Genomic DNA, 23,765 nt, shown 5'->3' with positions numbered 1-23,765 from the left:
CCACTCCCATAAGGCAGCACGGGGGGGGCCGAGGACAGGGCAATGGATGGCAAGAGGGGCCAAACTAGGCCAGTCCCCAGGCAGGGAGGGACCTTGAGGGTTTGGCCTCAGGGCTCACCAGAGGGCAGTGGGTGAGTGGCTGCAAACCTCACGTGCTGACGCTTAGATTCACACATGTCATGGCTCTTTCCCTGTAAGTCACACACGCTACGCACTCACAGTGGCTGAGCAGGGGCACAGCTTAGATGGACCTTCTCATACATGCCCTGTCTGCGCGAACTGCATCTAGAGAGCAAGTGCCGTGTCTGCGGTTGGATGTCAGCACCAAGAATAGCACTCAGCACCCAGTAGGAGCTCACAGAATCATGCAGAGGACCGGGGATGTGTCCCCATCCTTGGCCCCAGCAGGCCCTCCTGGGTGCAGACACGCTGGGCCCCACTCAAGCCTCTTTTTTTCTGCTCCAGGGCTGACATGCTGCTCAGGCAGGCCCGACATTCTCAGTGCCGCGAGCCCCCTCGCCCACTGGTGAAGCCCGTAGACGCTCTCTCAGGATGATGCTTGTTTCTGAAGCGTACAACTGCACAGAGGACCACGGGGGAAGCACCTGCCATGGAGGCATTACCAAAATACGACACAACGAATATCAAGGTGGTGACGCACGTGCTTCCCAGAAGTGGCTTCACAAGGGCGGCAGCAGGCCCCAGGCTGACTGCGATTCGAGTCACGTTGACAGCACGCGGTTTCCACGCCATCTGCTGCGGACGTGGAGGGCACCAGCAGCCGTGGTGTCTCCTGTGGGCCGAGCCCCAGGTCCCGAACACCATCGTTCGGGGTAAGAAGAAATGCTGAATCCTGGTTAGAGGCGTACAGTGATGGAGACGTCATCTCCTTCTCAGCCAAGGTCATCAGCTCCCTGGATGACCAGAGCTGCTCTGAGACCAGAGCACCCAGTGTCACCACTGGGATGACACTTGTGCACCTGCTGACGGACGGGCACATCTCGAATGACCATGACCTGCCTGCCTGCCGGTGTTTGGTCACCACCGTCTGCCCATCCTCCCATCCCAGCCCCTGGCACGGCACAGAGCAGTGCCCCCTCCCCTGGCGTGGTCCTGCCTACAGCTTCGGTTCAAGAATTTCTCTTGGGGGTGCTACTGGTGTTCATGGAAGGGCACCTCCATCTCACAGGACGACTGGGTTCCCCGGCCCCACCCACTAAACAGCAAGAGCACCCCCAGTCCTAAACCACTGGGATGTCACAAGCGCCCGGGGCGACTGCTCCTGGCCGGGAGCCACCACATCCCACGGGACCTTCTCAGGTATGTCTGACCTGCAGCCACCCCTCACCCCAAAGTGCCCCCAGGCCGATGCTACACACACAGAACAGGGAGGCACCCGTCCTAACACCTGTGTTAACATCCTGGGTGAGGCCACAGGAAGGAGACTGAAGACACCAAGGAGCGTCCTGTGTGCAGCTCAGGCTTGGGGAAGGGGCATCGAGTTCAGGGACAGTGGCGCTGGATTACGCAAGACACTTGTCCTTTTAAAATACCGCCTTGAGTCCCTGTGTCCCAAGCTCCATGACAACTGGAGACGCCTAAAAACGCCTGAGCCAACCCTGGTGGCAGGTGGCATCAGCTTTGTCCCCAGGGCCTGGCAGATGGTCACAGGTGGGTGGAATGCTCTCCTTGCAGTCTCCAGAGCCAAGGGTTGGCCTCCTGGTCCAGACTCTTGAGGAGACGCTGGGTCACCACAAGGATGGGATCTGACAGCCATGGGGGCCACGGTCACTAAGGATGCGCCAGACACAGGGTGGGCTCCGGAGGCCACAGGGACAGGCTGAGATGACCACCCATGGGCCACAGCTCTATGAAGCGTGGACAGCCATCCTCGGTGTTTGGGCAAAGCGTCTGAAGGTATGCACCAGCTACACACTTCGCTATAGGTCCCACTGCCGACAGGAAACACCCCGCCAGGGAGGCACGGGGCTGTCCAAGGCTTGGCTCCCAGGAGGGAGATGTGCTGTCCTGCCCTCAGAGCATCGGGGTCACTGCAGCCCAGATCCATCACCCCAGGACGGGGCTCAGGATGGACGGTGCCACGGGGTCCTGGGCTGCTGGACGTGGGCGTCCCCAGAAGCCCCAGCCAAGTTTCTCAGCAGAACCTGAACTTCCGTGGGGCAGGGGCGGAAGGCTGGCCATGATCTGTCCCGGCCTGCCCAGCTCACGCTTGTCCCTCAGGAGGACCCAGGACAGCAGGCGGCATGTGGTGCCCACTGCCGGGCCAGCGCTGACCTCAGGAGACCCGCCAGGCGTGGTGGCTGGGCCAGGCCCTCCCGTGGCCTGTGTCCTCACATGGCTCCGACACGGGGCTGCAGAGAGGCCGAGCTGTGTTCATGGCCTCCCCTTCTCTGAGCTCCCAGTGCCCCTCAGGCCTCTGGGTCCTTGTGGCCTCTGGTCTGTGGCCTTGGCCCAGCTCCCCATCCTCTGACCCAGCCTCACCCCTGCTAGCCGGGGCCAGGGCAGGAGTGAGTCGCTCGGCAAGTGTGGGGCCTGGCCCGGGTGGCGAGGCCGTTCTGAGCCCTGGGGGCCACTCGCTCCGACTCAGCTTTCCCATCTGCAAAGTGAGTGGTGCTCAGCTCGCCCGGGAGACAGACCCAGGCTGCCCACTCCGGGAGCTCCTGGGCACTTCACAGGCGGGAGCCGAGCAGAGGAGGGGGGTCTCGGGAGGGAGGCGTCCCAGTGTCCTTGTCACTGCCCTGCTCCAGCCCCAGCCCCAGCCCCTCCTCTCCCCGTCCACCAGCCACGCCCCGTGGAAGACCCCTGAGAGCCCACCGAGAGGCCTATTTCACAGCTGCTGTTGAGCCTCACCTCCCCTGCCCCGTGCTGGGCTCGGGGTTTCTGCTTCCAAGGCCCCGGCCTCGGGGATGATTTGCAGTAGCTCCGTGGAGAGCCCTCCTCCCAGCCAAGCCCTGGGCGGTCTCCTCCTCCTGAGGGAGCAGGCCGGGTGGAGGCCCTGGGGGCTGCCCTGTCACCCTGCCAAGCCTTCAGGACCCAGGGGCACTCAGCGCAAGTGAGCAGCGGGCCTCCTCGGCAGCCCCTGCCTCAGGAGAGAGCAAGGTGCAGCCTCCTGGCCCTTAGGCCTCCCTTGTTGCCGGTTCTCCAAAGCCTCGCCCAAACAGGAGCCCTGCAGTCCCACCACCTCCCCACCCAAAGTCAACCTGAGCCACTCTGCTCCCGACGGGTGGGACGCTGGGGCCTGCCCAAGGCACATTCACACCACCAGCCGAGTCTCGACTCTCCCAGCCTGGGCTCCCGCAGCCCGCAGAAGGTTTTCAGGCCAGCCTGGCCGCTGCCTTATACCCCAGTTCTGTGACAGCAGAGGTGGCGGTGTCTCAGCCACGGCCCTACCACTAGCTCTGGGACATGGCCTGTCCTGCCACCCTGAGCCGGGGGAGCAGCACAGACCCCCAGTGGGAGGTATGGGGCGTGAAGCTGAGGCCTCCCAGGCTTGTGCAGACCCTGAGAGTGTGCAGGTGGGGGGGTCAGCAGGCTGGGGCATGCTGACTCCCTTATACTGTCACCAGGGTCTCGGGCACATCTGTGCTGATCTCTAAGCCCATCAAGGACACAACTCAGCGCTCAGGAAGCCACAATCACCAAACAGCCAGAGCCCAGGGGCTTTGCCACCTGATGGGAAGACGGAGGTGTGCTGGGCTGAGTTAGCCCCCACGACAGGCTAAACTGTCCCCAAAATCCACAGAGCCCAGTCCCAACCCCGGCTCCTCAGCATGTGACCTTGGGTGTGGGGTCTGTGCGACACCTCTTGTTGAGAAGAGATGGTACGGGCGGGTCCTGACCCAGGTAGACTCATATCCTCGTGAAGAGGGGAATTTGGAGACAGACATGCATACGGGGAGAGCGCCTGCGAAGACCAACGTGGGATTTACCAGCCAAGGAACTCCTGGAAGCCTGGAGTGGGGGCCTGAGAAGGGGCCAGCCTGGTAGATGCCTTGATCTCAGACTTCCAGCCTCCAGAGCCACAGACCATAGGTGTCTGCAGCCGCAGCTGCTCAGCCCATGGCACTGTCTGGGCTGCCCTGGAAACAGGTGCTCCTAACCCAGGCCCCCAGCCCTCAGCCCTGCCTGGTACAGGGATGGACTAGGGCCTTCACCACCCCATGTGAGGCTCAGGCCTGCCCAGGCAGGGGCCCCAGAACAGGGACTGTGCGTGTTGGGGAATGTCCAGGAAGTCCAGCTGCCGGGTAAGGCCGGAGGAGGCGTGTTGTGGGTGGGCACAGGGAGGAGGCCGTGGATGGAGGGAACAGGTGTGCCAGGAAGGTGGGTCAGCAGGAGCTGGGGGAGATGGAGCTGAGGCCACAGGCAGAGAAGCGGGATGCTATGTGGCTGGCCTGGCCCTCTCAGGGGCTTGCAAACCCACCCGGATTCCAGACCGCTACTGAGCCTGGCGCAGCGGGTGTGCTTCCCCGCCACCCACAGCGGACCTAGGCCTGGCTCCCCAGCACCGCCCTCACCCCACACCTGGCTGCTGTGTGCTCCCACCTGGGCATGGGGCCTGGAGGTGGAGGGAGAACCGCTGCTTCCTGCGCCCAGGCCTCCCCACCCTGCACTGCACCCCCCCCCCCCACCCACCGTCAGGAAACTTCAAGCAGCTCAGGGCACCTGCCCAGGCCTGTTCCCAGACAAAGAAAAGCTACCACAGGCAAGGAGCCCTGGCTCCCAGCAGGCCGCCCCTGTCTGGAGCCCCCACGTACGGTGGGCAAGATCCCGGGCCCCACGGGGCTGCACTGGTGACTGGCAAGACCCCGCCTGGCTCAGGGCTCTGAACATGTCGGCCCTGGACAGGGCCCGGGCTGGGCAAGGGCCCCGCGCACGGAGTGCCCACCCCCAGCCTCCACCACAGGCCCAGTGGTGAGCTGAAATAGCTGAGCCAGGCCCTGGGAGGGGAGGATGGTCTGGCTGAAGGAAAGGTGTCCAGCCCCCAAGTCAGACCTGACCCATGTGGCTCCCCTGGCTCATCTCCCATCTAGTGCCAGCCCATGGATGACACCTGTGCCAGGCACTGTGGAATCCTGGAGTAGACACGGGCACGCTCAGACACCCACTAGGCTCTCCTCGGAGCTCTGAAGCCCAGCCCTGAAGTTCGGCCACCAGGCAGGTATGCTCCCAGTCCCACCGTAGGGTGGCGTCCTTGGCCCGGGGCAGGCCTGTTCACCACAGGCTCACACCGTCCCTAGTGATTGCTGGTGTGAAGGTACAAACCCCAATGGACCGGCCTTCCTTGTCTCTCTGGCCTGGCACCAGTGGGCACCTGGATGGGGTGCCTGTCCACTAATCCTGGGCACTTGGCCCAGTGTGGGTGGCTGGTCTGCCCTGCTGGGAATTGTGGCACACCCAGGAACAGCCCACCTAGCAGGCTGGAGTGGCAGCCCTTCCCTGACAGCGGAGCCAGGCTGGAGGGTGAGGCCTGGCTTTGTGGAAGGCCGACTCTCCGGGCAGCACGGCCAGGAGGAGCTGGGCAGGACTGGAGGCAGGGAGGCACAGAGGGGCCCCAGTTAAATGTTCTTTCTTGTTTTTTTAGGAGACAGAGTCTCACTTCATCACCAGGCTGGAGTGCAGTGGCGTGATCTCGGCTCACTGCAACCTCTGCCTCCTGTGTTCAAGAGATTCTCCTGCCTCAGCCTCCTGAGTAGCTGGGATTACAGACACATGCCACCATGCCTGGCTAATTTTTGTATTTTTAGTAGAGGTGGCGTTTCACCATGTTGGCCAGGATGGTCTTGATCTCTTAACCTTGTGATCCACCTGCCTCAGTCTCCCAAAGTGCAGGGATTACAGGCGTGAGCCACAGCACCTAGCCCAGGTTAAACATTCTACATGGGAATAAGAGATGGCCCAGGGCCAGGAGAGCGGACGGGGGAAAGTGCAAGCCTCCGAGAAAGCACGGGGCCGGGACAGGCAGCTTTGACTGGCTTTACTGGGCAGTCAGTGTCATGGCCAGGTCCAGTCCTAGGAAGAGGGCTTCGCCAGGCCTTGGTTTACTCATCTGTAAAATGGGTCTACAAAGACCCCTTCCGTCTGCTGCGTTAGCCAGACAGTAATGGGCAATGCTTCACAAGCCGGGTTCACAGTGAGTGTTCTGGGCTACCAGACGCCATTCACTGAGAGGGGTGTGCGTGGGCCTGTGCAGAGGGTGAGCGGGGAGAGGAGGGACCCGGTCAGAGGCGGCCCACGAGGTGCATAGCAGCAGCACCTTCTCCCTTGGCCACCTTCATGGGAGGTCGTGATTATTCCTTTTCTCTCCCGTGAAGAGGCCCAGGGAGACTGGGGATGGGACGAGGGTGGGGGCATCTGTGCCTGAGGAGCACGGTGGCCTGCCTGGCATGGGAGGCATGGCGGTCCAGCAGGGACCCAGGCCATTGCATCATGCAGGTGGCCTGTCGGATCAGGGCTCCCCTGGGCTCCGCTCGGTCCTCACGCCGGGGATGATGAAATCCCAGCTCCTCTCCTGGAGGGTAGCACAACAGCACAGCAAAGGCTGAGGACCCCCGAGAAAACACGCCGAGCCCCCTGGACAGGACAGGGGCCCGAGGACTGTCTGGTCTGGTGAGTTGTGCGTGCTGGCAGCCTCCAAGAGGCCCGGAGCAGGACTGGGAGGCAGATGCCAGGGGGCTTTTGTGGGCCCAGCCAAGACTGTCCTTTCCAGGATGTGGGAAGGAGGCCTAGGTCCTCTGAGGACGGTCCTCCAGAGTTTGTGTGCCCAATCACCCAGGCAGTCAAAAGTGGCACAGAGAAGAAAAGATTCCTTCGAAGGGGTCCATCAAGTGGGTGCTCAGTGCAGGCTTCAGGGCATGCTGGGCCCACTCTAGCTGGTAGGCGGGCTGCTACCCGGGGGCACCGAAGCAGCCTCACAGTTCCTGTGACATAGACAGTCCCGTGCCCCCTCTGACCTCCATCCCCTAAAGTGGACCTCAGGGCCCCTCTACCTCTGCCCCAGGCTGGGTGACCTTGAGAACAGGGGTGTCTGCTCCAAGGAGACCCCCCCTCCACCCTCCATGTCCCGCTCTCCACCCAGCACAGCTGGGTGTGAAGCCAGGAAGGCCTGGGGTGTCCACTGAGAAGCTCCCAGTGACCAGGGAGCTCAGGTGCCAAGGGGGGCACCGGGACCCCAGCAAAGGGGCAAACAGACCCAAAGCCATCACACCAGGCACCAGGGGGCCAGGCAGGTGCTCCAGGAACACCCATGCCCAGAAACAACCTTGCAGGCAAAAGCAGGAGGCCTGCGGGCATGCGGGCGGTGATTCAGCATGAGGGCTCCTGGCAGAGCAGGGGCGCCCAGAGTGCCACTCAGCCGCCCTTGCCTTCTGTGTCATGCCCTGGCATAAAGGGAGGGCAGCCGGGTGCCCCACCACAGTGCCATGGTCCAGCTGCTGGCACCCAGGCCTGTTTCCTTTCCCATAAAATGGGACCACCCCTGCTGTCACTGCAGCCTGGCCCAGCTGTTCAGAGGACAAAGGAGGTCTCAAAAGGGAGCCCAATATGTCCCGACATGGCCCTCTTTCATGAGCAAAGTCTCCTGTTGCCCACCGCTGTTTCTGGTCCATGGGCAGAGGCTAGAAAGGCCAGCCACACACTCAGGGCTGCTCGCTCTTCTTCCCGCGAGGCAGTGCCACATGTCTACCTCACCTGCCCTGGGCCAGTGAGGTGCCCAACCTCAGGGGTCCCCATCCCCTCTGAGGAGGTCCCCCTGGAGAAGTCCAGATGCAGGAGAGAGAGGACTGAGTATGGTGCCCACCAGGCCACTGAGGGTCCAGGGCTCCTGGGAGGATCTGCCACCCAGGGGCCACCAGAGGGCGCCCAGCCCTCGGAGCTCAGGCGCAGCAACAGAGCAGGAGGGGACACTGGGCTTGGCAGCCCCAGGACTGCTGCGGCTGGAGAGGATCACCCTGTTTCCCTCGGCCCACGTGGCTCCCATGTTCTCTTCTGTACCCTGGGCCCCGAAGGTGACTCCCCACCTCTGCAGCCATAGGGGGTCCAGGGAAAGCAGCTCCAGGCGGAAGAGCACCGGCTGGAGACGTGCTAACCCTGAGCAGTGCAGGCCTGCAGGAGGCTGGCGCCCCGGACCCTGGCAGCAGGCAATGGCCACTGGCTAGCATCATGCTTAGACAGCTGCAGGGTGTTCAAACTTCCTATGAGGGGTGGACAGCACCCCCGCCACCAGACACAGAGAAACCAACACAGTCTGCCTGTCCCGGGTCCCTCAGCCACTGCATTCCCCAACCCAAGGGCCGAAAGATCTGTGCTCTGTGGCCCGGCCCACGTCAACTTCTCCATCTTGTCCTGCCCTCTCTTCTCACCCTTGGAAGATGGCCAAACTGTGCCACTCTGTCTCTCTAACTGGGAGTAGTGGCCTCTGGATGCAAGGATAGGTTAGCTCCTAAGGACGCGACTGCCCAGAGGACATGGAGGTGCTAAAAAGGGCCGGGTTCAAGACTCTCGGTTGGGAGGGGCAGCTGCTCAGCCACCCTGCCACCCTGGTGGCCAGGGAGGGATTCACTGGGAAGGCCAAGGATGCCTCTTTGTGTGTGGGAAGGGGGGGGCAGGGCACGAACCCAACAGAGCTCAGGGCTTTGTGCTGTCTGGCACCCAGGGTGCCCCCCACCTGGGACAGAGCCCAGTGGGGTGAGAGAGGCAGCCTGGAAATAAAAGGGTTGCCTCTGCAGAGAGGGGCACAGGAAGGCCTGTCCTGGGGCTTTGGAGGGGTCCTTGCAGAGCCTCAGGCTGGGAAAAGGGCATGGGGACATCCACCAAGGGGCTGTCTGCTGGTTCTGTTCCTCCTGGGGGGGGGCAGGGGGTCCTCTCTCACAAGAACCTCAGCCTGGGGACATCAGAAGATCCGCCAAGGGGCTGTCTGTGGGTTCTGTTCCTCCCGGAGGGGCAGGGGTCCAGAGCCCGGCTGCCTCCTTCCTACCCTCTCCTATCCCCCGCAGCAAGGTATGGTCACAGACCCCCCTCACCGGGACGCACTGTTACTTCTTGCTCAGAATCCCCGGGCCGTGGGCATTCCTGCGCTGAGTCCCCATCTGACTGGCCTCCACCCACACTCCCGCTCCCTGGTTTCAGAGGAGCCCGCCCCCCCCCCCCCGAAAAGAAATCTGTTCTGTTCTTGCCCACTAGGTCCCTGACACCGGGTACAGGTCCAGGGTGGTCCCCACACGTGGGAGAGTGAAGCTTGGGCTCCAAGAGGTCTTCAGAACACTGAGCCACCGGTACACGTCGGTCCCCAGAGCTCCTCCGGGCCACAGGAATGGAAGAGGCAGAGCCGCAGGCGGCTGCAGGGCTTAGGGGGCGCCAGGAGGACCGCTGTTCTTACAAAGAAATGACACGGCCCCTGGGCGGGATCCAACGCGCCGACCACCTGCAGCTGGACTCGCAGCGCGAGGCCGCCCAAGTGCCAGGCGGGGGCCAGCGCGCACAAGTTCTTGGGTAGGAATCCCTTCGAGGCGGCGGCGTTCCGCCCGCAGAGAAGCGCCCAGCTCCCTCCCCGCCCCTCCGCAAGGCCCCCTCCCCGCTGCAGGGGGTCCGCTTATAAAACCCACCCAGGCTGCGCCGGGGACCCTACAAGAATCCCCGAGCGGGACCGAGACGCCTCCCAGAGAGGGCTGAACAGAGGAGAGGGGGTCCGCGCTGCCCCGAAGCCGACCCGGGGGCTGGGACTCCCGGCCGGCAGGCGCGCTGGGCCGAGCGGCGGGCAGAAGACGCCCAGCTCCAGCCGTGGGCCGGGAGGAGCGCCCAGAGCCAGCCGGGGACCGCCCGGCCCGCAGCCCGGCGAGAACAGCTCGGCGGGGAAGGGGCCGGCGTGCGGGGGGCGGGGAGGGGCGGGGGACGCCCGAGCGGAGCGGAGGGGACCCAGGAGAGGGAGGCGGCGCGGGGCTCGGAGGCAAGGCCGTGGGTCTGCGGAGGAGCCGCGGCGCAGGGGGCCACTCGGAGCCGGGCGGCGGGGCGCAGGCGGCAGGATCCCGCGCCGGGGGCGAGAAACCGTGTCGGGAAGAGCAGGGAGGAGAGCAGGGGGCGCAGAGGAGATCCCGGGCGCGCGGAGGTCCGGAGCCCGAAGCCCGAGGTCCCCGCGCCGCGCCCTCACTCACCCGAGATCTCAGCCTGGGGCACGTCGCTCAGGCTGAAGCCCTTGGCTCCGTAGATCTGGCGGACCTCGCTGCAGCTCCGGCTCTTGCTGGCCGGGTCCCCGCGGGCGCAGGCGACCACCGCGGCGGCCGCGCACAGCAGCCACCAGCCTCGGGCCCGGAGCTCCATGGCGGGGCCGGCGGCGCCCCCGGGCCCCCACCCGCGCCTCTCCCGGATCCCGGCCGGGCCCTGCGCAGCTCCCGTCCGCGAAGGGCAGAGCCAAGGTCCCGGTGCGCGCGGCTCGCGGTCCAGAGGCGGCGGCGGCCGAGGAGGCGGAGACAACAAAAGCCGGCGGTGGCGCGGAGCGCGCGGGGCGCGAGGTCCGGCTGCTCGTTCGGGCAGCCCAGAGCGCAGCGGGCGAGCGCAGTCCCGGCTCGGCACCTCCCCCGCCGCCGGCCCGGCCCCTCGGCGGCCGCGGGAGAGGGGCGGGGCGGGAGCGCAGGGGCGGGGGAAGGACTGGGAGCACCCGGCAGGGCGGGGCGGGGCGCGGCGCGGGGGCGCGAGCCGGGGCGCACCGGGCGCTCCTTCGGCTCTCGGGGGCCCTGAGGGCCGCGCCGGCCGCGCGACTCTATCGATCCCCGGAGGGAGGCGGCAGAGCCAGCCTGAGAGCGCGGGGCGGTGGCCGGGGTCCCGTAGGGCAGGCCCCCACGCCCAGCGCCCGGGGCGGTGGCACCACCTGTGGGGGCGGGGACGGGGGCGGAGGGTGCGCGAGGCAGGGCTTCCCCCGCCGGACGTGACATCACGCCTCCCGCGCCCCAATCAGGGGCTTCCCCGCCCCCCGCCGAATTCGGCATCCCGCTCCCGGCTCCCCGCTCCCTCCCGCGCGCTCCGGCTTCCTGCACCCCGGCTGCGCGCCTCGCGATCGCCCTCCCGGCGCCTCCGTCCCCTCCGCCCGCCGGTCGCGCCCCTCTCCTTGCCGGCACCCCGTAGCGGCCCCCTTCCCGCGGTCTCGCGCGGGGCTCCGTCTCACACCTGGGGTGTTTGTGGTGTGGGGGCTAGACGCAGGAAACTGGCCAAGAAACTGACCTCACGTCTCCCAGTCCCAGGGAGTGGCAACAGATGACTTAGTTGTTGGACGTTGGCAGCTGTTTTGGGGGGTGACCCTCCACGTTCTTTGGATGCTGGAGAAGCCGCAGTGATAGGGCAGGGCTGGTCTACTGGTTTGGGCTTCTGGGTGGGGCCAGGTGACCTCTGGAGAAGGAATAGGGTCCGAACCGGAGAAAGCTAGGTCATGGGGGAGGAGGGTGCAGTGACCCGGAGCGCTTGCCTCTTTGAGGAAGGACTGCCGGCACCTTGTACGGTGGGAGGGCGCGTGGCTTTAGCCGCACAGGGGGAGCTGGCCTGGACGGGGCTGCGGGGAGCGGCGAGGACGGCTGTGTTGAGGTCTGGAGGGCTTCGCTTGGCTCCTTACTTGGCTCCCAGAGCCCCCACCCGGTCCCCTGCTCTCCTCGTGGTAAGGCCTGGTGGTGAAGTCAGATGCCTGACCTGCAGAATTGGGGGCAGGCATAGAGGTCGGCAGCCTTGACTGAGAACCTCTAGATGACCCCCATGTGCAGCAGGGGTGCCTGGATTTCGCCGCTTGTGGCAACCCCTGGAAGCTGCAGCTGCCGTGGTGGGGGTGGGGCCAGCCTCCCCGTCCCCGTGCCTGGGGCTCTCAGCCATTATGGGGTCTGGAGCAGGATGGTGGGTCCCCTGCCTCTGGGCTCTTGGGGTTTCCCACCCTGCCCCCTTAGAAGGTTGCTCCTTCACCCAGGGACACTGAGTCATTGCAGGAGAGGGAGGCTTTGGTGACCCAATCCAAGTGTACACTTCCCTCCCCTCCCCCACATACCCTCTGCTGCGTCACATTTTGTGACTCATAGACCCCTGTGCAGTAGTGCTCCGGGCCTGCTCCTTCCTGCCTGGGCCTGCATCCCTTATCCAGTACGGTCGGGAGCCGGGCCGATCCCGCTCTCTGTGGTCTCATGCACTGCGGGGTCAGGCAAGGCTGCCTGGGCCTAGGAACCTGGACTTGGGGTTAGCCGGGCCTGAGGCTTGTTCCTTACCCTGTCACTGTCTGTGCCTCTTCATCTCAGCAGACCGGGTCATTCCTCCAGTCAGGTCCTCCCTCCAGCTCAGTCCTGGGCCTCTGGCTGGCAGTGTGGACGGCAGGGCTCAGAACGTGATGGTTGCAGCCTCGGCCTGGCCAGGGTGACCCCCAGGCGTCTCCATTCCCTAAGGAAGTCTCTACTACCATGGCAGATCCTGGAATCATTCCCATTTCACAAACCAGGAGCCTTGCAGCCAGGACCTTCCCTGGAGAGGGTGCAGACTTCTCATTGCTATGGGAAGCGGCCGGGAGAGTGAGACGCTCCGGAGAACTGTGGGAGCAGCATGTGTCGGGAGCGCAGGGCTGGTGGCCTCCCTGCCCTCGCCCAGAGGCTGGGAGCTCTCGCCGAGTGTCCCTCCTGGTCTCCTTGGCTTTGAGTGGCTTCGTGATGCTCAGCCTTGGTGTGTGCCTGAGGGAGGCAAGGGAAGGCAGTGGGGCTGAGACGGGGCAGAAGCATGGGGGTGAGGGTGGCCTGCACAGCTTTCCAGGGGCCTGGGGCCTGTTCGTTTGTACCTCCCCAGTGGAGTGCAGTTTCTCCTCCCGCTTGCACTGGTGAGGATAGTTGATAGAAAGCAACAGAAAGCTAAGGAGAAAGAAGCCTCAGTGTGGCCTCTGCAGCCCGGGGGCAGTGCCTGAGCCCGTGAGCTCACGCCATCCTGATTTCGGCCTAGCACTTACCAGCTGTGCACCTGTGGGCCAGCGCTCTGCTTGCTTTCCTGGCTGTTCCACCAGCGTCTCAGGAGAGAAAAGCTCTGCCTGGCCTGTGTGTGTCACACCAGGCCCTACAGACACTGCTGATGTGACCCAGCTTGGTCCCAGTTGTGGGGTCTCCGCCAGAGAGAAGGGTCTTGCTTCCCCAGGGAGAAGAGCTGCCATGAGGGGCCCTGCCATGGTGGCAGCCCATGGCCCAGATCCAGCTTAAGGGGCAAGGCCACTCTGCCCAGCTCTAGAGGGGCTGGCACCTGCCAGAGAGCCTTGGTGACAAGAAGCAGGGACGCCAAGGGCAGAGGGCAGCCGGTCAGACAGTAAGAGGCCCATAACCCCAGAGACCAGAGGAACTGGCCCCAGGTGGCTCTGATGAAGCTGCCCAGATGTGGGGACGGACTTCAGGGGCACAGACAGAGGATGTGTTCACCTGGCACCTACAGACCACCTCCCGTTCTTCCTCTTTCCTCTCCATTTGTCCCCACCCACAGAACCTCCTTCCTTGCTCCCCACTCCCCACCAACCAGCAGGAGGTATTTACCTTTTGCAGACAGGGAAACCACTGCTGGACTAGAGAAAGCTGTCTACCCCAGGCCACACACCAGCCCAGAGGAGCAGAACAGGGTAGCCCCCAAGTGCTGGCAGCCAGGACCTCAGCGCTCCTGAGACACGAGCTGTCTCTGCCTGGCCCTGCCCTCCTTGTCATCAGACTCCTGGCCACAGAGATCTGGCACCTATCTAGGACAGCCCAGGATGAGGGCTGCCCTCAGCCAGGGCACAGCTTGGCACATGCCGCTGAGGGCATCAGAAGCAAATGCTGGGGTTGCACTTGGGAGGAGCCGCAGGAGCCTGAGCAGCTGCAGGTGCCCCTGCTTCCCTCCTGGCAGTGCCGCACTTGCCTGCGGTCACCAGGGCAGGAGCTGCCAGGCTGCCCGTGCTAGTTGGGTGCAGGGTCCAGACGGGGACTCTGGGAGGGTGGGCAAGGCTCCTCCACCCCGTCCCTGGGGCCGCTCCACACAGGACACATGGGGGTTTGAGGACATAGCTGATACCTCAAGTCCCAGCCCCCACAGTGGCCATGTGGCTCTGACCAAGACCACCCCCTCCCGCTTTGGCGTCTTTGCCTGTCTAGACGGTGGGGACACACGTGTGACAGAGAGAAGGAGCGAATGAGCGAGTGAGGAACAACTGAGGAAAAACCGCATTTGTTCCTGAAAGAGTGGGTGGCTCCTCAGTGAGGAGCAGAGGAGGAGGGACCACTCAGCATTGTCTGATGGGGCGGAGTCGGGCATCAGACCAGGGCATGGGGGCTTCCATTCCACACCCCCATTTTCCTTGGAGGACTCCAGGTCCTGGAGGGCGTGTACTGCTGGCTCAGGACCCGCTGCTGCCTGTGCCGGTGGTGGGATGGGGGACTGCTGGACGCCGAGCTGCTCGGGAGACACAGGGAGCACCGGGTCCCCAGTTCCCCACCGGACCGCAGGTCTGCAGGGCGCCATTTCTTGCTCAGAAATGATTCTGCTTTTGCTCCTGTGAGTGTGTGTGCCCTTCCCCGATGCCACAGGGGACAGCTTTCCTTTTCTGTTCGGTTTCAGAGATTGTCTTTCAGGGACTCCAAAAGTAAGTTTCCTGCTGGCCGTGGGAGGCAGGGTTGTGAGCAGGTGCCTGCAGACTGCAGAGGTTGGAGGGCATGGTCTGGGGCTGCCTGGGCCATGGCAGTCAACTTCAAGGTGAAGCTCTTTGCAGCCTGCTCTGCTCTGCTGGGTCCCTTTGGTCAGCAGAAGTCTGGGCTGGCCTCCCTTGTCCAGGTCAGAGGAGGGGAAGCCTTTTCAGTGAGGCTGGGTCACCCGTATGGTAGGTGGGGTCTGGGGAATGCACCTGTGTCCCCTCCAAGAGCTGGTGCCTGTCCCTCTGGTCTGAGGACCTGGTGGCAGGAGGTGACCCCACACACTCCGCTCTGGGCTGAGCTGGGCTTGCAGCTTCCCTGTGGCTGTTTTCCTGCCCCTCCCCGCCTAGTCTCCTTGAGAGGGGGAGCAGATGGGGGCACCCCAACACTGTCTGCTGCGTTAGGACGAAGCTCCCCAAGGCCTGGAGCTCAGAGCCCCACGTGCATGCCGGGGTTCCCAGCACCAGCAGCTCACGGCTTTCCTGCCGGCCCTGCCTGCTGCTTTCTCCGTGTGGCTCCTGCCCCTCCCTCTGCCTCTCCCCTGCCAGACTGTCACTGGCTTTTGGCCTGTTTCTCCTGCAGTCCATACCTCCCTGCTGATCACTGGAAAACCAGCTCCGATCAGAAGCCTGCAAGGTCTCTGAAGATTAGAGCGCGGTGCCCGTGGCCTCTGCGCAGGAGCCTCTGAGCCTCTGGCTCCCCTAGGGGGGTCCAGGAAGCCAAACCCTCCACCCCTCCCCCTTCAGATTTCAGGTTCACCTCAAACCTTCCCCGAAGCTTAGGGAAAGCCTGAAGTTGCCTCCAGCTCTAGAGGTCTGAAGTTGAAGGGTTTTGTGTCCACAGAGATGAGGCCACTGTAGGAGTGAGCAGGGCTTGTTGAATGAATGAACGACCGTGGTCACTACCCCTCAGGCTAACAAGGAGCAGGGTGTTTGGAAAAGTGTGAGCCTGCGTGGCCCCAAGGGCCTGGACATTCCCCCATTCTCCTGGTCCAGACAACAGGCCTGCCCCCTGAGATTGTGGCCCCAACGTGAGGACTCCTACTTATGACTCACTGGGAGCCTCAGGACGGTTCAGAAGGTTGCTCCACACAGTCGTGGAGAAGGTGCGAACTTCCCTCGTCCTCCACAGAGCTGGTCACCAGCCAGCGCCTCAGGAAGACCCAGTCCCCAGCCCCGCCGCACCTCCCCACAGCCTCAGTCTCCCTCCACGCCTGCAGGTTTCCTGGAAGGAGCTTTCCTCCCTATGCGACCGTTTCTGAAGTTCATGTTGAAGCCGTCCAGAATTAGACACTGCACTTTAATGGCCGTTGTGGGAAAACGCGTCTCAAAATCACACAGAGACCTCGCCGCTGGCCGGCCCTCCCGCCCTCCCGGTGGTTGGAAACGCTGGAGCCACATGCAGTGGCGGTGTTGGACAGAATGGACTCTGGCCGTGGCACCCGGAGTAGCGTTAGGTGCAGGGTAGCAGGAGGGCTGGTAACCCGGGGACTTCCACTCACCGAGCTTGGGCTGAATTCGAGAGGCCCGAGGGCCCTATGCCCGACGCACCCATCAGGAGGGTGAGCCGCAGAGACGCCGGCGCCTGGGATGCTCGCTGGTCACGGAGGCAGGGCCAGGTGGGCTGAAGACCGTGTTGTCACACACGATCCAGTTCCTGGGACCAGCAACCGAATTGAATGCTTTTGAAAAGCTTGAAAAACCTCTAGTAATGGTTAAAATAGAATACAACACATTCTGAAGTATATGAAAAGGAAAAAAGAGGGCTCCTGCTCACACCCCCAAATCACACCCTTACCCGGAGTGACCAGCGTGAGCCGCTGTGAGCGCATCTAGAGCTTTCTCTGATCCTAAATGGCCCTGTTTGTTCAGGCGTCTGACACCCACTGGTGTGCAGCGTTGCTCTTCTAACTGAGCCCTGAGCGAGCCTTGGAGGCCTCTCCACAGCAGTGCCTACGGCTCCGCCCACACCTGTCAGTATTACAGCTCCGCCCACACCTGTCAACATTACAGCTCCGCCCACACCTGTCAGTATTACAGCTCCGCCCACACCTGTCAGTATTACAGCCTCACCCACACCTGTCAGTATTACAGCTCCGCCCACACCTGTCAACACTACAGCTCCGCCCACACCTGTCAGTATTACAGCTCCGCCCACACCTGTCAGTATTACAGCTCCGCCCACACCTGTCAACATTACAGCTCCGCCCACACCTGTCAGTATTACAGCTCCGCCCACACCTGTCAACATTACAGCCCCACCCACACCTGTCAGTATTACAGCTCCGCCCACACCTGTCAGTATTACAGCTCCGCCCACACCTGTCAGTATTACAGCTCCGCCCACACCTGTCAGTATTACAGCTCCGCCCACACCTGTCAGTATTACAGCTCCGCCCACACCTGTCAACATTACAGCCCCGCCCACACCTGTCAGTATTACAGCTCCGCCCACACCTGCCAACATTACAGCTCCGCCCACACCTGTCAACATTACAGCTCCGCCCACACCTGTCAACATTACAGCTCCGCCCACACCTCTGTGTAAACCCATTGTCAATATTCCAGAAAAGGGCTGCAGCCTCTGTTTCACCATGCCTCTGCTCAAGAGTGTTTTTTTTCTTTTTGCTGTTTTTTGAGATGGAGCCTTGCTCTGTCCCAGGCTGGAGTGCAGTGGCCTGATGTCAGCTCACTGCCACCTCTGCCTCCCAGGTTCAAATGATTCCCCTGCCTCCGCCTCCTGAGTAGGTGGGGTTACGGGTGTGTGCCACTACACCCTGCTAATTTTTTGTATGTTAGTAGAGACAGGATTTCACCATGTTGGGCAGGATGGTCTCGATCTCCTGATCTCCTGACCTCGTGATTTGCTGTCTTGGTCTCCCAAAGTGCTGGGATTACAGGTATGAGCCACTGCACCTGGCCTCTTTTTTTTTTTTTTTTGAGATGGAGTTTTGCTCTGTCACCCAGGCTGGAGTGCAGTGGCACTGCAACCTCCGCCTCCTGGGTTCAAGCAATTCTCCTGTCCCAGCCTCCATAGTAGGTGGGATTACAGGTGCACACCTCCACGCCCGGCTAATTTTTGTGTTTTAGTAGAGACAGGGTTTCACCATATTGGTCAGGCTTGTCTTGAACTCCTGACCTTAGGTGATCCACTTGCCTCGGCCTCCCAAAGTGTTGGGATTACAGGCATAGCCACCACTCCTGGCCAGCTGAAGAGTGTTTTTATTTCAAGCAAAGTGACATTAAAATGGCTCTGGTGGCTTCTATAGAACAGCTGATGAGAAATGCATCTTCTGAGTTACAGGGTGCACATTTCAATAGTTTAAAGAGATTTGGCCCAATTATCCTTCAAAAAGACAAAGTCAGGCACAGCCCCCAGTGGCTCATGCCCTTGTCAGAGCCGAGGCCATCACACCTCTCGATGCCCACCCGAGGAGTGTTTCCGTCTGTACTCCCTGCTCCCGGGAGTACGTCTTCTCATGCGCTTACCAGCCACTTTCAGGTTTTTTTTTTTTTTAATGGCCTGTCTATTCAAGTTCATTGCCATTTTTCACCTTCTTTGTTGTTTTTTTTTTGGTATTGATTTTTGAGGAGTTCTTTATGGATTAAAGATTAGGCTCTTTGCCTGGAATCTATGTTGCAAATATTTCCTCCTTCCTCTGTTCACTTATGTGAAATGCCAGTAAATACGCATTCCAGCACACACCAGCCTGTTTCTAGACTCTCACCCTGGATCTCTTTTGCATATTGCTGGGCTAAAGCCACACTGTTTTGAATAACGTAGTTTTGTAAGATATACATTTCTTCTTATTCAAAATTTCTTGCTATTCTTCCAGTGTCTCCTCTAGATGAACATTGGATTCATCCATCAAGTCCTGTAAATAATGGATGAGAATTGTTCAGCACTCATAGATTAGTTCTGGGAGAACTGATATTTTCTCAGAATTGATTCTTGACATCCAGGAATTCTATGTAGTTCAAATTCTTCCTTTATTCAATTAAATAAATTGCTTTGCAGTAAAGTTTCACATTTTTCATCACCTAGGCCCTTCTACATTTTGGAGTTTAATCTTAGATATTTTAAAGTTTTGGCTGTTGTGAGCAGTGGTTTTGATAATATGTTTTTGTTGGTAATTGCTGTTTTTGGGGAAGTCATTGGCTGCTGACCATTGATCCTTCAAGCCCCAACTTTGCTAAGTTGTCTACTTCTAACACTTTCCAATTGGCCACATTCCGATTTCTAGGTAGACAATCATAGCATCTGCAATATTCCCAAATATTGATGCCTTTCATTTCTTTTAAAAATACATGTGCTGTTATCCTCATTAGGATCTCTTGTGTAATAGTAAAGGTAAAATTGTTAATGATGAAGAAACTCATGTTTTATGCTGACCTTAATACCAAAGCTTTGAAAGTTTGATCATCAATTACAGTGTTGACTGAAAGCTTCTAGAAGAAATTTTCATCAAGTTGGGGAAGGTTTTTTCTACTCTTTCCTTGCTACAAGGTTTCTTTTTAAAGCGTAATAGGGAAGGGTACTAGCATTTTTTCAGCATCATCTGTTTCCACGATTGTATCGTTTTCCTCCAGTCCATTCTTGGTGCAGTGAGTTATGCATTTGGCATTACTGCTATTAAACCATCCTTGCATTCCAGACTTAAACCCTGCTTACAATGGAAGCATTTTCAGTGCCATCCTGGATGGGATTTGCAAAGGCTGGCCCCTAAGCCCTGTCTGTTTTGATGGTCTTGTAGGCCTCTCCTGCTGTGATGGTCTCCTTGGGCTCAGGGCATTCCTGTGGCAGTGGGGCCAGAGCACAGGTGATGCTATCCTCACCTTGCACTTAGCTGCTGTTCCGGTGAGGTGTGAGCAGGGGCTTTCCTGGCCTGTGTGGCATGAGGACACTTGTTGGGTCTGGCTTGCCCTGGCCATCTTCTCCTGGCACTGTGTCCCACAGCCTGGCATGGTCCCTGGGGAACCAGGGTCTGCTCCATCTCCCTCTGGGATCCTTGTAGCCTGCGTAGTGTCCCTGCATGAGCGCTGCCTGTGCCTGCAACTGTGCCTTTCTGCCTGCTGGCCACACCTGTCCAGGGGGTCCTAGAAATGGACGGGGGGGCTTCCGATGGGATTCTGCACTTGTCATCTGCTTTGGAAGAAGACAACCACGCCTGTGAGTCATGTCACAAAAAGCTTGTGAAGCTGACTTCCTCCTCGACCCTGGGGCATCCTGGTCTCGTGCATCCCAACTGGGAGGAATCACTGCTGTCTGCATCCAGGCCCAGCAGCTGCCTTCCAGGGACCTGGGTGTTTCTCCCACAGTACCTCTTTAAAGTTGATCATTTGGAAGATTGAGCTGGAAATGCACAAGTGAGTGAGGCCTGAGGGCTGGGGGGTTGAGGATGGAGGCGGCGGCCACCTCACATGAAGCCTGAATGCTAGTTTGGGCCTTTCATGGGTCTGGTGTGCCTGGTAGGCCTTTGACAGCGCTGCTGTGCTCCTGGGCAGATCCGCAGAACGGGACACTCTCGAAAGCAAAGACGCCCATCCTCTAATTTTCTCATCCTTTCCCAAACCGAGCTAAACCCGATGCTCAAAATGGTCCACACTTGGCTCCCAGCCCCAGGGAACAGGATTGACAGTCTCCATATTCCACGTGGGCATGGGGCTGAGTGGCTGCTGTGGAGGTGGTGCCCATCGCCGAGGGCATGGGGCCCTGCAAGGACCTGTCTTTCCTTCCCTGTGGGCCATGTAAGACCTCAATGCCACAAGTACCCCATGCCCGGGGACACAGGCCAGAGGACCCAGGCAGTTCATGCTGAGGGGATTGGATAGCAGGTGGCAGTCCCGGGGACCCTGTCTGACTATCCTGAGGGTCCAGAACAGGGTCTCGGTCCCTCTGGAGTTCTACCACCCAGGGCTTGCCCACAACTCTGGTTTAGGGGCATCTGCCTGCCCAGGAGGCAGTCCTTCCGTTCTTCACCCCTCAGCTCTCGCATTCTCCCGGGGTACTCCCCTAAGGCAAGCTTCAGGCTAAAGTATCAGCCATGCCCTTCAAGGTCTTCTCAATGCCCCTAGCTCCCGACTCTGGAGTGGAGTAGACCCTCCCAATGTGTGCTGAGGGTTCTGAGCCTTTGGGCACCATGGGTGGCGTCTGCTTGCCTATGCCCATCCCTGGCACACTGTGGAGTTCAGGAAAGGGTCTTCCAGGTGCCTGAGCAGCCTGTAATCTCTGAAATGGATGGGGGGATGGGAGCAGGCTTCAGGCCATGGCCCCCCCATCAAGCTTTCTTGGGACCAGGAGCCCCTTGCAGGCTGCCTGGCCCCTCTTCCAATAGCTGGGGCTAGGGCTGATTCTGCTTGAAACTTGAGGTCTGTGCAGACGGCCTGGAAGACAAGCTCGGCCACTGGCTTGGGGGGAGCTTTGCTGTTTCCAGTATTTATTTTTCTTTGGCTTTTAGTCCTGTATGATACTGGCCTAGGCCTGGGAGCTGGGGGTCTCTACCGGCCTCACTAGGCCCCCTTGTCCTGGGCCGGGCTGGCTCTAACTCCCTGCAGAAATTCTGCCTCATTGACAGATTGCAAAATAAAATAAAACAAAACATAAAACGAAAATTCGCAGGACTCAGGAGGAAGCTGGGCGGGGCTGTGTGGACACGGCGCGGGCGCTCTGATGCCTGTGGTAGACTCAGCAGCCTGCAGACCACGTCTCCCTGGAATGCGCAGTGGTTTGAATTTGTGCTTTCTTCTTCTTTAAATTATAGGAGGGAGGAGAGCTTGGCAAAGTGCAGCATGGGACCTGCCAAGCCCAAACTATTTGAAAAAAAAATCACAAGATTTTCGCCTAAACTCTGAGGCTTTGATTCTGCTTGAAATTTGAAGTCTGTGCAGACGGCCCTGAAGACAAGCTCGGCCACTGGCATTGGGGGGGCTTGGGCTGGGCCCCCCAGTGTGACCGCAGTGTGGCCCTAGGAGGCGGGCCGGGCAGGACCCAGGAAGCTGGGTCCTGAGGGCCGATGGCTGAGGCTCATTTAAATGTGTGCAGGCCCCGCTCCCCACCTGGGAGCTCTATCGTGGGTGTGGAGAGGAGCTGGCGTGGGTCTCCAGCCACTCCGGTGTCTGCAGTTCCCTGGGCACCAGGAGGACCAGCCTCCTTACGGGGCTTGGGCGCTCTAGGAGGTGGGAGTCAGGGCCAGGCTTGCCCAGAGTTTTCCGAGCACAAGTGGAAGGGTGCAGTCCCCACCAGACTGCGCTTGTTTCTGAAGGCAGTGGCGCATTCAGGGGCCCCAAGATCCCGCTTTCAAGGCTCAGCAGCTTGCCAGAAAACCCACAAGACCACGGAAGCTATCATATACAAGGCTATGGTTTTTCACAGGGAAAGGATCTGGGCTGAAGTCAGACAAGGTGAGAGCCACACAGGTGCGATCTGGGAGGCACCAAACTCAAGGCCCACGGTGTCAGGACAGTGTCACTCTCCAGGCATCTATGTGGGACAGACATCCAGAGCCTTGCCAACCAGGGATGCTGGCCTGAGCCTCCGTGGGCAGAGTCTTTACTGGGACTCCAACTCACGGGCCCCACCGAGTGACTGCCTGTGCGGTTATCTCAGTCTCTGTCTCCTCCCAAGGCCAACCGGTACCACCTGACCCAGAGATAGCCCTCCCAACCCTGCAGAACACATTGCTCCCAAGTGGCATGGCCTCAGGTCCCCAGACTGACAAAGACAGTCCTACCAGGCACGACGTTCCACGCTGAGTCGCCTCCCGGGAACCGGGCAAATGACACACTGACTTCTGGACACAGTTAAGTTCTCTGCTACACAGGTATGCTCTGGGGTGCGGGGGCAGAGAACCCTGTTGGAGATGAGCGTGCTTTTCCTGCGGACTCCACTCTGCATTTCTCTCCCAGTTGTCATTCAGGCTTTTCCTGAAGCCTCACCTCCACTGGATTCCATGGAGGACAGAGTGGGGAAACTGAGTGAGTGGGAGGCATGGGGTTGGCCTTCCTTCCAGGGCTGGCCACGGAGGGCCAAGCTGTGTGCCATCCGGGAGGCAGGCAGCATCCGTTACATCCTGCAGGGGCACCAGCTGCCCTCCGCCTGAGGGTCCTAGATGGATGGCTGCAGATGTCAGCTGGGTCCCGGCTTGAGGGAGACGATGGCGAGCCATCAAAATGTAAACTGAGGCACCACACAATTTTTAAAAGTTTATTTTAGGAAACAACAACTCATGAGTCAGGCAGCTTAAAACAGAAATGATTCAGGAGCTCCGTCACATAAAACTAGAGGGAGGCTTTCACAGAATGAACACGGAAGCAAGCGGGTGAAACACCTGACCGGTCCCCGCGCTGCCATTGCCTGACTGGGTCTGTGCCGTTGGAAAGTCCCTATAGCATTTGACAGAATTTTAAGTTTGTTGGCTACTTCTGATTGGCTGAGCTTAAGTTTTGCTTTTCTTTACTGTAGGTGTTTACAAGAATAGCTCACAGTCAGTTTCACTCAAGTTTGTAAACGGAGCGCTTTGCACTTAGGAGGCCTAACTGGCTTTGTCCACTCAGGGACTCTCCAGGCCTGGCCTCCGTGACAGTTACTTTCACAGTTTCCCCCGTTTTGGGCACCCTCTCAGCAAGCTGAGCCTGGGACCAAACATACAGCATGACTCCGGGTTACCACGTCAGTGCGGTGCCCGAATCCTCTCAATGGTCGCATCGAGAGGGAAGGTCTTAGTCATCACTACACAAAATCACCGTCTCTGTGGCCTGAGGGCTTGAGTTGTTGAGCTCTCTGAGTTGTCCAGTTCTGATGGCAACCTTTCCACGCATGAGTGGCTGCTGGGAAGCATTTAAAACACTTGAGAGGACACCACACGCTGGGGAGGGGAGTGTAAGATCCCCTGGGGCTTCACGTTTGCCCAGTGGATCAGTCACTGGAGGATCAGTCACTGGAGGAGCCCGTCTGGCGGGAGACCAGAATTTGTCTCTCAAGAGCCTTCAAAGTTTGGCCACAATTTCTAATGTATTAAGATAGAAAAACCCGTTTTCTAAATCAGTAACATCACAAGCTCATCCTTATTCAGCTGCTAAGGTACCAACGGCTTTTATTTTGTAG

The 23,765-nt window shown here is 60.2% G+C and overlaps 1 protein-coding gene across 1 annotated transcript in view; it reads right to left on the bottom strand.

The window, feature by feature from the left end:
* Nucleotides 1-10,558, bottom strand: part of GPC1 (glypican 1) — a 31,207-nt gene extending 20,649 nt beyond the window's left edge. Inside the window, exon 1 of the mRNA XM_035306249.3 lies at nt 10,167-10,558. Within this exon, the coding sequence (XP_035162140.3) occupies nt 10,167-10,332 (166 nt within the window). The 5' untranslated portion in view covers nt 10,333-10,558. The remainder of the gene's footprint in view (nt 1-10,166) is intronic.
* Between the last annotated feature and the right edge of the window lie 13,207 nt (nt 10,559-23,765).

The sequence above is a fragment of the Callithrix jacchus genome, chromosome 6, assembly GCF_049354715.1.
Source record: "Callithrix jacchus isolate 240 chromosome 6, calJac240_pri, whole genome shotgun sequence".
In the NCBI taxonomy this organism is placed as follows: Eukaryota; Metazoa; Chordata; class Mammalia; order Primates; family Cebidae; genus Callithrix; species Callithrix jacchus.
This window is presented reverse-complemented; position numbering and strand designations above follow the sequence as displayed.